Genomic DNA, 18,575 nt, shown 5'->3' on the forward strand with positions numbered 1-18,575 from the left:
GCATCCCCCCTCAGATTTTATTCACAAATCGCACCCTGACTAGGTTGGCATGTCAGTCAGTGTGTAATGCAACACCAACGCAGTTGGCAAAATAAGGAACTGCAACCTTCTTGATGTTTTCGAAACAATTCTTGAAAACCACGATGACTATGATCAAGATGCTGTGCGGAGTGCAGATGGCTACATTAGTCTTTTGTGCAGCTTTGATTTTTGTTTCATGCTTTCCGCTTTCTCTGGTGTGTTCACTCATGCCGACGTTCTGTTCGACATACTGCAGACCAAAACACTGGACATACAATTCTGTCTTGACCGGGTGAATGAGTTTTGTGGCATCGTTGAACATGAGAAGGAGAGCTTTGATAACATTTATGCATCCACTATGCGTGAGGTAGGGGCACCGAGAACTCGCAGAGGTCACCCAGACGAGAATGTTCGCCACCGATACAAGCAACTCCATGGCCAGATTCTTGACAGCATCGTGATGCAGACAAGTTCTTGTTTCAAGGATCATCAGAGGCTTTCATTCCTCTCTCTTCTTGATGCCTCAAAGTTTGCAACCTACCGAGCAACATTCCCAGAGGCAGCTTTTGACAGCTTGAGGGCGAGCCATGGACCATTGTTTGATATGACCCGATTAAAAGCTGAGCTCAGTGTGATGTATTGTATGGCAGACTTTGAAGGTAAGAGCCCATCAGATGTTTGTCTGTACCTCCAGCAGAAAGGATTACAAAGGAGCATGCACCAACTGTATGCCCTTGTTTGCTTGGCTGTTACCATCCCTGTATCCACTGCTTCAGTGGAAAGGTCCTTTTCAGCTCTGAAAAGAATAAAGACTTATTCTAGGAACTCAACTGGACAGGCACGGCTATCCTCTCTTGCACTAATGGCCATTGAGACAGAGCTGCTTTTGAATTTAAAGGCCAGAGATGTTCTGCATGACCGTGTGATTTCATTATTCACAAAGAAGGAAAGGCGACTGGATTTCATCTTTAAATAATCAAATGCCATATTGCCATGTTCAGAAAGAATGCTGGTACACATACTGTATTTCACAGTATATATCTTCTTGATTTTGGCATATCTAGAGCCTGCATTACGGGGCATGGGTATAGCTGAGCCACCAGAAGATAGTATTTTCAGGTAAGTAGATTGCAGGTAAGTATAGTTTCCTCTTGTTTTAATTCCATTTTCACAGCAGAGAGCACCAATGAAATACCACCAACACTGGCCTATTTCCTGAAACATGGTTCAATAAGATAAGTACCTTTCACTACTTGGTTATCAATATCAGTTTTAATATTCTATTGTATTGTGATATGTGATTTAATACCTGTTTTTCTGTATTTTCCAGTTTATTCCTGTCCGTTCTATTTTGGCTGTTAGATTCATCTCCTCTCATCTACATCAACTCCTGGCAGCATTTCTGGATATCAGTACAGTTTTGCCAATGGAATGTAAGTACTCTCACACAACTGTAGTTAAGAACACAGTAGATGTAGTAAAGACAGATGTTTCACCAGTAAATATGTTGGTGTAAAAGTAAAAGTCTTGCAAACCAAACATTGCAAAGTTGATAGCATCAACTCATTTCATTACATAATGTCTTCTTTTATGTTAGCTATTGTAAAGAACACTTTCAACTAAAGTTTACACAATATATAATAGGTGACTGCTGAGTGGAAGATGGGGAAGAAGTCAACACCAGCTACCAATGGCCGTGAAGATCAACTTGTGCACTTAGTTAAATAAAAAAAATTCCTTGATTTTAATATCCAATTTATTCTCTGCTGTGTCATTTCATCCAACATAGTTGCTGACTGATAATGTAGCCTACTTAAAGTACATGAACATAATTTAACTTAATAATTTAACTGTTATTGCATTTTAGTTAAACTTTTAGCCTATGGTATCATAAAAGCCTAAGGTTAAATAAGATTATCGTCTTAAAATCATGTCTATTGCTCTCCCCGTCATCTAAAAATGAAAATATTTTAAACTGCCAATGTGTCAAACAAAAGGGTCCATTGCGAGACTGCTAATTGAGACGTGTTTGCACTTCCGAGTGCGCTTGGTGTTTACTTTCAATGACATGGGCTACATTGAACGCACTGCTGCTGTCCCCTGTCCAGTAAGATGAATGTTTGGAGGTAAGTAGCCTAGCCCTCTTTGCTGTTGTTCGCCTATTAAATGTGTTTGCAATTACAATACGTGATGCAGATTCCTGCTCGGAGACCTATCATGTTGGAACATTAGGCTACTTGTTAGTGTAACGACAGCGATTTTAGGACGATACACAGACTAACGTAAGAGACAAAACATGTTTCTTTCACCGCGAAATGCTGGGAAAATGCACATTTACACGCTGAAATGTTTTTAAAAATCTACGGGGGGGGGGGGGGGGGCATTTTGCAAATTGTAATTCTACTCATGTGGTGTATCGGTTAGATTGTAAATGTGGTTGTTTCTATATAGGTCTCACAAAAAGGAGACTGCGGGATCTATTCGCAGAACACAAGTACGCCATTAGGACAAAAAATCCCAATTATCCTATCGCAAAACATTCTCAATTCTCTGGACAATGCAACCCCAATGAACTTACAGTCATGGTCATTGAAGTGATTCATAAAAACATTAGAGGAGGGGATAGGCTTAAAAAATTGGCTCAGAGGGAAACCTACTGGATTGATACGCTACAAGCTTTGAAATATCCTGGACTTAATGATGATCTTGATTTTTCTGTGTTTTTGTGATTGTCTTGTTGCTATAGGTCTACTATATTTTAGGATACATAGTGTCTAACTGAACTTTACTGGTGTGTTTGTATATATACATGGTTGACCTCTTAGGAGTAAAAGTGAGTGTTTATTGCCTGTTCCTAAATCCTACTAATGTATGTTATTGTATGTATATGTTGTTAGTCATGTGATCATATCACATGACTGAGCTCTACCTTTTTAAGTGCACCTGTGTCATTAATTGTAATTAAGCCCTGAAGGTCGGAAGCGACTGAAACGCGTCGGCAGGTCTAAAGTCAAATAAAGGACTTTTATTATTATATCAGAGTGCCTCGGATCTCTTCTCTCCTTTTTTGACAAGCATTCCTTTTGATCCTGATGAGCACCTGATTCTGGAATTCTACCCCGTCACCCACTGAAGCAATCACTTTTTCTCTCTCCAAGTATTTACTGAACTAGATTGTCTGAAACAATGGTTCCTTTGGTCGCATGCCTGTCATACATTTCCATCGGGTTGGACCTAGAGAAGTTTGAATGTGCTCAGGGTTGGCCGTTAACCTACTTTTGTTTGCTGACGAAACATCAAGTTCCAACTGCGCATCATGAGAAAGCCTAGCCTACTAGTCGCTTGAGTTCGTGATTGTGAACATTGCAAAATCTACACTCAGCATCCACGGCCTGCGCGCCAATGTCTGTGAGGTGCTTTGAAATTGCTGCAATGCATCGCATGCTTTGGCAACAGGTCACAGATTATGTCTGTACGAGCCTTTATGCCTCTACGCCATATCATTCAGATAGCCACGATATGACACCCCCCCCCCCCAGATTTTGCGAAACAACGGTTCCTTTGGTCGCCTGCCAGTCATACATTTTCATCAGGTTGGAGCCGTCTACAGAAGTTTGAATGCACTCGGCGGTTGGCCATTCTGTTTGCTGAAGAAAAGAAAATCGGAAAATGAAAAAACGACTCCCTATCTCTGTTTTTCATTTTGGTTTTAGAAACGGATATAGAAAAAGTAAGTGTATCATTCGTTCATTTGATATTCAATTGAGAATCCAAAATGAAAAAACGAAAAAAGACTTGTTTTTTTATTATTTGTTTATGAATGTGATACAAACCAACAAATAATGCTTTGTTTTTCAGACTTTTGATTTCATGATCAGATCAAAAATAGAACGTTTAAAAAAACGGCATCAGGCCCAAAACTGATTTTGATATTTATTTTTTCCGATTTCTGTGACCTGGAAGTCTATCCAAGTCACTTTCTTGGTCTAGACCTGTCAGTGCTCAGTGTTGCCAATTTAGTGACTTTGTTGCTAGATTTATACTTTATATTAGATTTATACTATAGCGAGAAATTGGGCCACTTGCGCAACGATGACGAACTTGGTTTCGTTAAATCGACAGAAAATCATCTCCCTTCTCATGCCTGTTTCGTTTATGAACATTGCGTTCGCCCAAAGCGTTGCCCCATGATTATAGAAGTAATGACTGGCCTAGGCTATGTAGTATCAGCCCATGTTTGGGAAGTAGGCCTAGATGTTAGATCTATCAGCTCAGATCATCATTTGTCGCCAACTTTATTGGAAGGCAGCCAGCTGCAGAAGCCTTCTGGTGAGATTATGGTTATGGATTTAGCAGACGCCTTTGTCCAAAGCGACATAATAATATTTCAAATTGAACAGATTATAATGTAGGTCAAATATAATAAGGAGAATAGTTATAATACACAATAATATCAATTCAATCAATAGCCTAATAAAAAGCAATGGAAAAAAAGGGTAAAGGCAATAATAAAACAATAATGTCCATTCAATCAATAATATAAAAACAATGACATGCTAAGACTACATTAAGGAGAATATCAATAATAAACAATAATGTCAAATTAATTAACAGCCCAATTAAAATAAAACAACATAATACAAACCATAACACATAAGCGCTTATTATCAAGATTACACCAAAGACAGTAGCTATGACAGGGAAACTAGGGACACATCGTTCAACAAGCACATTGATCAAAGGAAAGAGAGGCTACAACTTCATTCACAAACAGAGCAAATAATTCAAATCGAGCCATAGGCGTAGCCACAGGCGGGCCTTGGCCCGTCTACTTGTCAGTCTTGCCCGTCCAATTACGTTCATCATCTAAAAAAGACGCGCAAGTCAACACTGCTCTGAGAGCTCAAGAATCTGTCAAATCGCGAACAGGCGGCAGCTCCGTTTAATTGTCAGGTGTGAAATGCGTTCATATTCCACTTTTTATGTCATAGACGTTGCATGCCTATGGAAGGAAAGGCTTTGCAGTAGGATTGTCCAAGCTGTTGCTTCAGTTTGTGATTTAAGTTATGCGACGCACCGTTGCTGGGTTCATGCCATTTTGCAAGTTTAAAATCTTTAGCCGACTGCGTAATTTGCCATTTTTGTTCAATAAGTTCTACTTTTCATGTCATGAATGTAACATGCCTATGATAAGGCTTTGTAGTTGTACAATATGGTCAATCTATTGTCTCAATTGTGTTTCATGTGACACGCCCAAGCTAGGCCTACATTCATGCATTGTTTTGCTCCAGTTTAAAATGTTTCTGCCTAATTTGTCAGCTGTGATCAAATGCGTTCAATAAATTCCACTATGTCATAAATATAACATGCCGATTAATTAGTATGGTGTATCTCATCTAGGCTTCTCTTAGGCTATGTTCAATCAAATTGGCTTTGCCCACCCTTTTCTTTCTGTGCCCACCCATTTGAACATTTCTGGCTACGCTAATCGAGCATATAAGTAGAAAAACCTGCCGACTGAGGGGGAAAAAAGAGATTCTGTTGCTCTGTCCGAGTGGTCATTTAAATATATGTCTTTAGGTTAAATTGTGTGTGGTAAAGTTATAATCGGACTGGTAGGCCTAGTCCAATTTAACACTGCAAAGCAGAAGCAGTAGCTGGCAATGGAAGTTAATAAATAATTTCCGGGTCAGAGCAATCGGAAAAAATAAATATCAAAATCAGTTTTGGGCCTGAGGCCGTTTTTTAAACATTCTACTTTTGATCTGATCATGAAATCAAAAGTCTGAAAAACAAAGCATTATTTGTTGGTTTGTATCACATTCATAAACAAATAATGAAAAAACAAGTCCTTTTTTCGTTTTTTTCATTTTGGATTCTCAATTGAATATCAAATGAACGAATGATACACGGACCTAAGTGCATTTTAGTTTTTTGATTATTGGTTTTAAATGGAAAAAACTAATGAACGTATCATACACAGACCAGATCACTATTTTCAGTTTAAATTCGACGTCACAAAAATATAATAGTGGGGAGAGAACTCACAAAACATTGTTTTATCATTATTTTTGACCATCAAACCAATCAGAAAGTAAACTGAAATGACCATGGGACATTTGTATGAAAGTCATTTCCTGTCCAGGGATGGGTAGATTAACTATATCAGCAACAGCACCATCTATCCATAGACTGTAATCCACCCATTGACTTGCATTATAGAAAGTAGTGTCAACATGACTTTGAGGGATATCTCTCTGACTATGACCGTTGTAAAAAAAATCAATGGTATTATATTTCAGGATAAGTGTGTGTGTGATTTCAATTAGTAAAAAGGTTTAATCTGGCCCCGGCCGTGGCGCAACTGGCTGGGGCACCTGTACCGTATGCCAGCAACCCGGGTTTGATTCCCGCCCCGTGGTCCTTTCCAGATCCCACCCCGACTCTCTCTCCCAATCACATTCTCCACTATCCTGTCAATTAAAGGCATAAAAGTCCAAAAAAATAAACTTTAAAAAAAGGTTTAATCTATGTTTGTGTCATTTATTTAATACGGTGGCCCAGATGGCTCAACGAAATACAAAGGCCACAACACGACCACATAAGCCACAACACTTGCAAGTGTTCACAACGTGACCGCAAAAGACAGCTTAACGAAAAACATTAGCCACAACACCACCGCATAAGCCACAACACTTGCAAGTGTTCACAACACGACACAAAAGACAGCTTAATGAAATACATTAGCCACAACACAACAAAAAGCCACAATACATGCAAGTGTCACAACACAACGGATATGAACCCACAACGGAAATGAAAAGTCATTGTCCTACACCATGAGACTCCAACACGTCGCTCTCAAGCTACCAGTCGCTTGCTGCCCCCTTCTGAGCTTGGCAGAGGCTGAAGCAGTAACCTACATTTAAACACAATTGTTGCTGCGAGGCATTCCAGCCCACAAATTTTATAAAAAAGTAAATCATGCATGATTTTTTTAAAAATAACTCAATTTAGGCTATTGTAGACCTATTTGGCTATATGGAATAAGGTTTCCATTACAGCACAGCACATGTGAATGAATGAAAGCGGATGCCTTGTCTCGCAATAAACAGATGGAAATCCTGACACTCTTTCAACTACATTAAACTTACGATAGTCTGTCTCCTAAACATTCCTCACCCGTTATCCAGATATGCATGAAATGCACTGCCATAGCCTATATGTAAAATTTGATCACTGTTTTGCTACAAAACATTTTTCACGTAATGAATGCGCACTCTAAAAAGTGAAAGTAGGCCTAGGCCTACTATGTGCTCTGAGTCTGTAGCTGTCTGTTCACATCCGCAATCGATTATAGCGTTCCTCAAATGGAGAACACATCCATGTTCTCTCGCGTCTCAAGGCCACTCTAGGCTGTCATGCTTCTTTGTTTGCAAAATTCCTGACGGTTCCTGATCGCTAAACTTTTGTTTTCTTTTCCTGTCGGTAGCAGTTGATGTAGAAACACCTAGCATAATTCATAATAGCATAATGAATGACTTCAGCGGTGACAAATCCTGCTGAGAGAGAGGCCCCCGCAAAGTGATCCTGCATTCGTGTGTCTCTGCATGGGGCTACGTTCAAATGAAGTCAGAGTTGGTCCGTCCAGTCAATAGCCCCGCATTCAGGCCGCTCCATTATTAGATTTACGTTATCAGACAGCTCTGTAAAATATGTGCGGGAATTTCTTGCATTATGATGGCTAGAGTTGCGGAACTTAAATAAATTATGCGCAATACACGCAATACTGCACTGAAATTTAGGCCCTGTTCATTCTACATGGGTTTAGTTAATGATCGGGCTATAATAAGACCAAACTTTAATAGTGGCTGGTGTAAACCGGTACATTTTATTGTCCCGACAGGGTTTTGTTGGGACTTGGGTCAAAACCGGGACGTCTGGTCACCTTATTCTGTGCGTAGTAGTCGAATAACTTGCCTTTCCAGATTAAATGTCCATACTGGCTAAGAAAGGCATGCAGTCTCTAAAATAAGCACATAAAACGAAGCACCAACAACGTAGTTAACGAACCCGGAGTTCGTTAGACTGTTAATCTCACAGAAGACTGAGATCTCACACGGAGCATGACGTCTATTGTTGGAAGGTAATGGCTTATATGGAGTTTCCTTCGAGAGAAGCTGGTAGGGGGACAGTTGGTAAGTGTTCTTTTAGTCTTCTGTAATAAATTCCGGGTTCGCTAACTACGTTGTTGGTGCTTCGTTTTATGTGTAGGGACCCTGAGCAAGCTACTGACTAGGTTTTATGCAACGACAGATACTCTCTCCACGGCTTATTTGATGTGTTTTAATACAGAAAAACACTCTAGGGTCAATTTTTGTTGGAATTACACTTTAAATGCGCATCTTTTTCTCTCTCTCACTCTCATAGCCTGCCGAGTATTTGCTCTGCTGCCAGCTTGTGCCTTTATATCGTCCAAAATGATTGATTGCAGCTGGCAATCATTCACTCCTTCCTCTGTATGTTTTTTTAAAACGTGCATCTTTTTCTCTCTCTTTCTCAGAGGTAGCCTCCCGAAAATTTGCTCTGATGCCGGCTTATGCCTCAATGTCGCCCAAAATGCTTGATTGCATTGCTTTCTTCTCATTTTCTACTAAATTTTCATGTACCACATCAGCATTTTTGTTCGGTGAATCTTTTGTACAATTACCCTCAGGCCCTCATTGGCAGCCTTCGGGCTTGCCTCAGCTTGCCACTATTTACTCACAATTCTCAAGGCCTCTATGTGTCCTGTTAACATAGTCTGTCTGTTCTTGGATTTTGTGAAATAAATTTCTAAATTAAGAAACTTATAGTCTGGTGCGACTTATATACAGCGGGGAAAATAAGTATTGAACACGTCAACATTTTTTTCAGTAAGTATACTTCCAGTGAGGCTATTCGCATGAAATTTTCTACAGACATTAGTATTAACTTAGGTAATCCACACATATTAAAAAATCCAAACATTAATGTCCCTAAGTAGAGTTATGAGTAAAAAAGTGGAATGCCACAGGAAAAAAGTATTGAACACGCCTACCGAAATTTCTTAAATACTTTGTGGAAAACCCTTTATTTGTAATGAGAGCTTCAAGGCATTTTCTCTATGATGAAACTAATCAGTCGCAGTATTCAGGTGTGATTTTGGCCCATTCTTTTAAACAGATAGTCTTTTAATATTGAAGATTCCAGGGGTCCCTCTTGTAAATCCTGATCTTTAGGTAACTTCCAAAACTGTTCAATTGGATTTAAGTCAGGGCCTTGATTTCCTTTCTCTGAATCCAATTGAGAGTTTCCTTTGCTGAATGCTTTGGATCATTGTCCTGCTGGAAGGTCTAGCCATGTCTCATCCTCATTGTCCTGGTGGATGGCAAGATTCTCCCAGAAAAAATGGCTCCATTCATCATTTCTTCTACTGTATGAAGTCTGCAAGTACCATGAGATGAAAAACAGCCCCACACTGTGATGCCTCCACCTCCAAACTTCACTGTTGGTATGGTATTTTTAGGGTGATGCACAGTGCCATTTCTCCTCCAAATATGATGTGTAGTATGACATCCAAAGAGTTAAATTGTGCTCTCACCTGACCAGAATACATTCTCTCAGTATTTCATAGGCTTGTCCAAATGTTGTGTAGCAAACTTTCAATGAGCTTCGACATGTTTTTCTTCAATAATAGAGTCATGTGGGGTGAGCGCCATGGCGGTGGAGTGCATTACCTATGATTTTCTCTGTAACAATTGAACCTGCTGCCTCCAAGTCTTTCTGGAGTGGTCCTTGGCTCTTAGGCTACACTTCTGACTATCCTTCTGACTTCCTGGTCAGAAATCTTGTGAGGAGATCCTGTGCATGGCCGATTGATGATGCAGTGATGTTCCTTCCACTTGCAGATAATGGCTCCAATACTGCTTACTGGATGATTCTGAAGTTTTGAAATGCATCTGTAACCAGTTCCATTGATGTTTTGCAACAACAATGTTGCAAAGGTCTTGGAAGAGCTCTTTGCTTTTACCCATCATGAAATGTTTCTTGTGTGACAACTTGGTAATGAAAAACCTTTTTATAGCTCATCAATATGTACTAACCCAGCTTACATTAATTTGCACAGATAGGAGGGATAATTACTCTCTAACTATGTATAGATTCCAGCTCGTTCCTTGCCATTCCTTGCCTTTGTGTACTGCTTTTTCTTAGCGTGTTCAATACTTTTTCCCTGTGCCATTCCACTTTTTTACTCATAACTCTACTTATGAACATTAATGTTTGGATTTTTTTTATGTGTGGATTACCTAAATTAATACAAATGTCTGGTGAAAATTTCATGCAAATAGCCTCACTGGAAGTATACTTACTGAAAAAAATGTTGACGTGTTCAATACTTATTTTCCCCGCTGTATGTTTTTTTTTTCCTTTCCATGATGCATTTTTTGACTGATTAGATTAGATTACATAAGATTCAACTTTATTGTCATTGTGCAGAGTACAAGTACAGAGACAATGAAATGCAGTTTGTGTCTAACCAGAAGTGCAAAAAAGCAGAAAAAGTGCAATGTGATATACAAAGTAGGTGGTGCATACAGGACAAAATATATAGTGCAGTGTAGACAGTAGTATACAGTTGTTTTCAGAAGGTGGTTTAGAGTACTATAAATTAAATATAAGTATGTGCAGTGTAGTAGAAGTAACAGAGCAGAATAAATATGGCTTGTAATATGAACAATGTATGAACAACATGTACAGATATGTGCAATGTAGTGGCAGTACCATTATAGTAGTAGTAAGAACAATATAGATATATGCAGTGTATTAACAGAATATATTACAGAAAAACTGAATAAATATGGATATTTACTATGAACCATATAGATATGTACAGTATGTACAGCTATGTGCAGTGTGGTAACAGTATTATTGTAGTGCAGAGACAGTAACATTATAATAGTATTAAGAATAAGTGTATGTGCAGGATGAAGAGCAGTAGAATAGTAGAATAAGGCTATGTGTAAGTGTAATTACAGTATGTACATTTGTAAATAAATAGACACTATGGATGGATAGGGTAGTGCAGTTGTGGGGGGAGGGGGGGCTGGGGGATGTCCGTCTCCTTGTTGTCCCTGTCAAGGCTGCCATGGTCGTGGACACCTCAACAGGCACAGGCAAGGAGGCATCAGGTGGGGGCGGGGCGGGGGATGATGGGGGCTTAGTTCATAGGATGTCACCGGGATGCAGAGCTAGAGTTTAGTAGGGTGACAACTGATGCGACTTATAGTCCGGAAAATATGGTAAAGTTACTTTTCTCACAAATCGTTATGTCTGTGTGATGAGTAGGCTACTTCGCGAGTAGTTCAACAGAGAAGAATGGGTGAATTTGGATGCACTTTCTTTCTTGCCGTGTGCGGTCATTTTCTCCACTGCGTAAAAGACTAAATTAATTTGCGCTGTGCACAGGGCTCTACACTAAAAAAGAAAATTCAGGAGCACTTGTGCGCCCAAGTTAAAAAATGTAGGAGCACAGACAAAAATGTGGGCGCACAGTCAGTTCTGTACTTAACTTACACATAATCTAACATTATACTGCAGCTAACAGTTAAACATGCCAGTGCACCAATTGCTAATATTAAGAATGACTGACAACATTTAGGCTACAGGAAACAGGATTTTAAAGATCAGTGCCTACTTTATTTTCAGTCTGTTCTATTTTCCTACATTTTGTTAATGTAAAATAATATAATACATTGCCATATTTGCATTTAGCCTGTATATCAAGTATCCTGCCAAATGTAGGCTAATTTATTTATTTGTGAATCCATCTATAGCTAAACCAAATATGCCCATGGTGACCTATCTGACTGCATACTGCCTAATACTACTACTAAAACAGTCCATTTTCTCTTCCACAAAACCCAACATAGGCTAATCAAGGATATGTGTTTTATAGTTTTAGTTTTTATTTGAAATATCTGCATTGATGGGGGCAGTAGGCAAACGTTAGGCCTACTTTCGTTTCGCACTTCAGCTTGTATTCGGTGTAAACAAACCACGCATGCGTGGAAGCCTGGAGTTGGCAGTAGCGTTCTACCTTTGAATAAAATGGGAGTATTACGGGAGGCTACTTTTGTGCCGGTTCGCTACAGCTATATTTTGCATATTGCAGCCAATACGTCAACTGGGCTAAAATGCATGTTAGGTTACCTTTCCTTCTCTCACTGCGTTCTCAGAATCTCATCCAGTTCCTCCTATATCCAATGAATTTGGTGGATAGAAGAACTAATTTCTTCAATCTTTGCATCTTGGTTGGCTAGTCTAACTTTCCGCTTTTTCTGCACGCTCTTGGATTTGATAGAAGCGACTACTAGCGAGTCACAATGCGAAACTGCTAACGTTGCTGGGAGGTGTAGTTTTGCACTCGCACGGCATTATTTTTACTCGCATGTGCGAGTGAAATGGGCGCACTGTAGAGCCCTGGTGCATGATAAGATTATTTTGACAGGCCATAGGCTAAATAAAAACGCTATTAGTTGGACGCAAAGCAGAATATTGAAAGAAGGGGGCACCAATGCCACAGTGGCCTGTGAACCTCCTATTTTCAAAGGGGCATCACAGCCAGCAAAAGGAGCAATGACGGCCATGGCCAATTTCCATTGTGGGTTCATATCCGTTGTGTTGTCACACATGTGTTGTGGCTTTTACTTGAGTATTTTGTTAGCCGTCTTTTGTGGTCATGTTGTGAACACTTGCAAGTGTTGTGGCCTTTGTATTTCATTGAGCCGTCTGGGCCACTGTAATTTAAAAATAAATAAATAAATAAACAAACACAAAAAATGGCTGGAATCCTAAGGGTTAAATTAGGTCAAAATGATCTTTCGAGAGAGCGCTAGGTCTCTTCATACTAAAATCAATACCAAATAGATTTTTTGCAAGTGTTCACAACATGACCGCAAAAGACAGCTAACAAAATACATTAGCCACAAGATGTCCACATAAGCCAACAGTTCAATGTTTCAGTACTTTCTGAAACATTTAATTTCACCTGAACGCCAGATATCCCTAACTTTTTGTGTGTAGTGTTAAAATGAAAGGTGACAAGAAAAAGATTTTAGAACTGTCCCTAGTCTCCCCTATTGTCTTTGCCACCTACAGGCCTGTACCATTAAGCCATGAAATCTTAAGCTTACTATTGAACAAGATTGTTTTTTCATACATTAACTTTGTTGACAATAATATATAAATTACAATTTCAACAATTATGCTCATATTTCCGGTTAGATGGTGGGCCACTATTAAATGAATATAGGGGAGATCATCGGTATATCATTGCTTGACATGAAGCCAAGAAGACATGAGAACAAGTGATATACAGCATAACATTCACCAATAACCTACCCCTGTGAGAATCTTTGCATACATAACTTTCCAAATTAAGCAAGAGCTCTTCCTGCGGAGAGACTGCATCCCGCAGCATAATTGAGAGATAACAGAATGCAAATGGTAAGGGACAGAGGAAACATAACAAGGAAGAAGATAGTATTAGCTATTCATTAGAATAGAAAACAGTGTGTGTTTGCTTGTCACCTCTTTGTGCTGCAGTTTGAAGAGCATCATCAATGCGCTGCAGTTCTTTCTGCTTAGCCTCCTGTAGATAGCGTTCTTCCTTCTCAGCATCATACTTTATTGCTAGAGCACAATAAACAAATACAAATATAATACATCCAGTGGGGATTAACAGGATTTAGGCAATTAGGTGGGCATAGGTCACAGTGATAGTCAATGTTTGGAATAATTTTTGACATTCTGGGCCAGATGAAACGCTTTTGCGCCCACTTCAGTCGTATTTGTTTCACAATGTGTGCGTAAAATCATGGCGAGGTATGTACAAACAGGCCGCACTGAGGAAAAAGCGCAGACTGCCTGTCGCGGGAGTTGAAAATGGCAAATTGCGTTTTTCCGTGTCATGCATATGCATTCATGGGGAGGTCAAGGGGAAAGTGGGAGTTTACCATAAAGAAATGGGAGGGATAGCGTAAAGAGCACCTAATTATGTATTCCGTGGTATGTACAAAAACTGCCCGTGAAAGCGCAAGTCTATTCTGCGCCTAAATATTTCTGCCTTGTAAAAGCAGGTGTTAATCCAAATTGCGGTTAAATGCCTCAATAAGAGAACTTTTCAAAGACAACAGAATCGCTATTTAGAGTATCAGTCTTGCGTCTTTAGAGGGAGAGCAGATAGCTAACAAACGTTCAGAAAAAGTCCTGTTGGCCAATTTGAGGAAAAGTCAGTAAAGGGGCTATTTCACACAATTTGAGGGTGCTGAATTCAAATATTTTGTTTACCAAGCTAAGCTTGCTAATTAGCATAAATAGCATAATTCACATTTTGGTTTTGCCATCAGATATCATAGGAATTGCAAAATAATAAGGCATTAATATACTCTTTATGTATCAGATATGTTGTACGACAGGACAGGAATTACCCCAATGACCCTCAAGTAGCAAATGAAAATAAGCTAAAATTTAAATATAAATTGAAATAATAGCTAAAATTCAGTTTGATGTTTAGAAACAAAATAGATTCCTTGATAATAAATTGATAGAATAGTAGGTGACTGCTCATTTTTCTGTAGAAAGTACTTTGTCACTAACTATTATGAACAGTTGTCAGTCTTTACAGAGGATTTACACTGTATTTTTGTTTTACTGTAAAGGCGACTGTGCTTGCCTAGTTAAAACATCTCACTGGTGCTCTTTCCTATCATTCAAATTCCAGCCATGCAGAAAAATGGAAGAGTGTGCATGTTTGAGGAGTGCTGAAGAGTGCTATGGAGATTGCATTATTTGCAAAAAAATTAGAGAAGATATCCTTTATAGTGCAACAAAAAGAAACATTCTCCAGTGCATCATTAGTGCTTATGATGCTGAAAGGGAAGTGGACCTAGGACAAATCCTCAGCTATGAACTGATTAATGTCCCTGTACTGTAGCTATTGCAGATAGCGATGGTTATTTGTGAAGTGGAAATAAGTCAATCCTCACTCAAGTGCTGTCTAGCAATGTGGAATGTCCAGTAGTGATTACTGCAAAAACTGCTCATTCAACACAGGTATAGATGCTCAAGATCTAGTTATGTCTTTAGGACACCCATCTGACTGCAGCACATTTAAGAAGTATGCAGGAAAGTTTGTAAGAAACTTTTGTATTGTTATTTGGCATTTGTTATGTGGTAGCAAATGATGTTAACTATCAAAGAAATAGACCTAATGTAGGAATGCACACAGATATTGCAACAGATAATGGTGTACTATCTGATTAAGACCTGAGTGGTTAAAACATACTTATTAAATTACACTGATTACACTGGGAGCAAAGAAGACCATCACTTTTTTCCCTTTGCAACTGTCAAAGAAATCCCATAAACACGGGAAGGCCTAGGGTAGCCTACATCACATGGCCTAAAGTTTAGGCTCTCCTGCATATAGCATTAAGTGATTTGCATGCAGTAATTTCAACACTGACCTTGATCTAGCCTACTTTGGCTATTTAAAGGTAATTTATTGCCAAAACACCACACAATATAAATAAGCTATAACAAACAATAAAGGACTTAATCACACACAACTACTTTACTGACTACAAAAATAATAATTATGTAGGAAGTTTAGAAGTTTAAAACCCAGAATTGACCAAAAGTGCACCAAATTCAACACAAATGACTCAATACACTTGGAGGAGGCCCGCGTCCTTTCTTTTCCAGATATTTTAGGATTTGGATATCGTTTCAGTATCGAGTATCAAGATATTTATGGCAGGTATTGTATCGTCATAATTTTGGTATTGTGACAAAACTATGCCAGAGCCACTCTGTTTTCTAGATGTCGAGGATCGGAGGCTCTACCACCAACAAGTGATGCTGCTCAATGGCATATTAGAAGAGCACATTATCAAGCTCTAGTATGGAGGCAAGCACACATACCAAATCCAGTGTTACTAGAAGTAAAATGTTTTTTACTTGTCGGTTGTTGCTCACAGTAGATGCAGTTCTGTATTAGGCTTATTCCTGCTATCTAAGTTCATGTACTGTAGGATATATTCTGAGTTGAAGGTTATCTGTGCAACTCGTATTGTGATGAAATGCATTAAACACCACATGAGTGGCTCACTATGTTAGCAATAAAAGTATGGTTGTGTTTTGATCAGAATTGCCGAGTTTATTACATGTTAACTGTAATCATGTTCCCATTAAATACGTATTAAATATGTATTTAGAGAACACTTTTATTTGGTTTTAGTGATTACTTTTGAAATCAACCCAATTTAGGGGAAAATAAGCACAAAAAAATCGTTATTTTATGTTAAAATGCTGATTATGCGGCTTAGAATTCAGAATTGAGCTTGGTAAACAAAATATTCAGGATCAGCACCCTCAAATTAGGTAAGAAAGGTGGTTTACCAACTTTTCCTCAAATTTGCCGTCAGAAGTTCTCTTCTATAAAGCTGCTCTCCCTCTACTTGTACTATATCAAAAGCAACCTTAACTTTCGTTGGCCTTTTGAATGTCTTACTTTCACTTTCACGTCATCAACTTAAACTTTCCTACTTGGACAAGTGGTTTGAGTAGAACTACTGATCTTCATTATCTCCCTGCTTGTTGACATCTTATCATGTATTGTATTATTTCATGATCGCTAAACGTTTGGTTCTGTCATCAGTTAACTTCATTCAACTGCGCTTGTATGTAGGCTACACCGTTCAGTTGTGGACGTTCGTAAACTGCGGTAGGGGGTGGAGAAAGGCGCAGATTACCCCATGAAGTGAAAGTTTGATAAATACCACGTACCACAGCGTTCGCTATCCAAGTAATCCACTTGGTGCTTACTTGGTGCCATAGCCCTACACTGCACTCTAGCTTAGCTGCACACTAGCTTAGCATGATGTGTTAACAATGTGGTGTCTTCATATTGTGACATGTTATTGTTGTCACGAGACGTTGCTTCTAGAGGCTCTGGAAGATACAAAAGTGTTACCTAATGCAGCTTGTTTGGGAAGCTGCTTGGGGGAGGTGCTGGGTTTGTAGCATTGGCTGTGATTGTATGTTTTTTGTAACTATCTCTCTGTATCTTTATCAAAACTGCTACTTTTTCCCCTGATGATATGCATGGTCTCCATCTATCACATATTTTATGTCTTCATTCAATGCTGCCCCCTACCCCTTTTCCAATAGTATTATGACACAGCAATGAAGAGGAATGACTGATAATTTTATTTTGATTGTTGTGATGATTATTATTGTGTTACATGCTCCAAATGTACTTTGAGCTGCATTCTGTGTATGAAAGGTGCTATACAAATAAAGCTTATTATACAAATAAAGCTTATCATCTTTTTTTATGGCTACATCTATATGCTCTTTGACCCAGGGAGGTAATCTCTCCGTTGTGAGCTGGAATGGCTTAAACTGACCTGTTAAAGGTAACAAAGTGCTTAACCATTTGCATAGCATGAGCACAATGATAGCCATTCTGCAAGAAATCATACAGCTTTAGAGCACACCAAATTAAGTCCAGACGGGCTTCCATTAAAATTCATAAAGCAATCCCATTCAAAGCACTCCAAAACAACAGTGGATCCCAATGGGTGCTATATTTTTGTTTCAGGCAGATTATCATCATTCAGGGAGAAATTTACTGAGCATCAAGTTTTTTTACCGCAATTTTCTGAGTTTACAAAACATACAACAAAAAAGGCAAATAATAATAATAATAATAAAAAATAGACAAGAAGATTATATATATATATATTAGGGCTGTCAATCGATTAAAAAAATTAATTGAATTAATTACATACTCTGTGATTAATTAATCTAAATTAATCACATATATAATTTTTGCTGTGAAAGTATTTTAAATATTTAAATTCAAATGAATCATTGAATAATCAGCATTAGTGACATTAAAGTTCAAAGACTCTTTTATTTCACTGTTCAAATAATTGCCATAATAATCTATGATATGAGCTAATATGCTGAGGAAATAAATTCAAAAGTGCTTCGGGAAGAAGTTTTTTTTTAACATACAAGGCATTTCAGGCCACAGATATAACCTAGGGGACACAATAAAAAAAAATTAACACTCCCCTCAATGTCAACATTTATTTATTTGCATTGATGTCGACTATAGAGTTGATGAACTCCGGTGATATGCAAATTCCTTGCTGCAGACATTGCAGAGGACTTTATTTTCAACACTTTATTTTTATCAACACCATCAGGCCGTTTTTTAAAAGTAAATGTTCCAATCATTGATCCAGGCAGCACGTTTTCTTCTCTCTCCTTCATTTTACAGTCTAATTTTTACTGACTAGAACGGCTCGGGGTCAAAGGTCATACGGAATCGATTAATCTGCACTAATCAGTTATTTTTTCTCAAATTAATTAATCGAAATGAATCAGTTATTTTGACAGCCATCAAGCACTTCTTGTTCACTCTAATATATATACATACATATATATTTATATATACACAC

The 18,575-nt window shown here is 38.5% G+C and overlaps 1 protein-coding gene across 3 annotated transcripts in view; it reads right to left on the reverse strand.

The window, feature by feature from the left end:
• Positions 1 to 18,575, reverse strand: part of vps13c (vacuolar protein sorting 13 homolog C) — a 511,929-nt gene that overhangs the window by 421,831 nt on the left and 71,523 nt on the right. For all 3 annotated transcript variants that reach the window (XM_076287956.1, XM_076287955.1, XM_076287957.1), the window contains exon 5: positions 13,633 to 13,734. In XM_076287956.1, coding sequence (XP_076144071.1) covers positions 13,633 to 13,734 — 102 coding nt within the window. The remainder of the gene's footprint in view (positions 1 to 13,632; positions 13,735 to 18,575) is intronic.

The sequence above is a fragment of the Alosa pseudoharengus genome, unplaced genomic scaffold (genome assembly GCF_046254945.1).
Source record: "Alosa pseudoharengus isolate Yale_2024_CS ecotype anadromous, Long Island Sound unplaced genomic scaffold, YU_APseudo_1.1 YU_APseudo_1.1_scf_16, whole genome shotgun sequence".
In the NCBI taxonomy this organism is placed as follows: Eukaryota; Metazoa; Chordata; class Actinopteri; order Clupeiformes; family Clupeidae; genus Alosa; species Alosa pseudoharengus.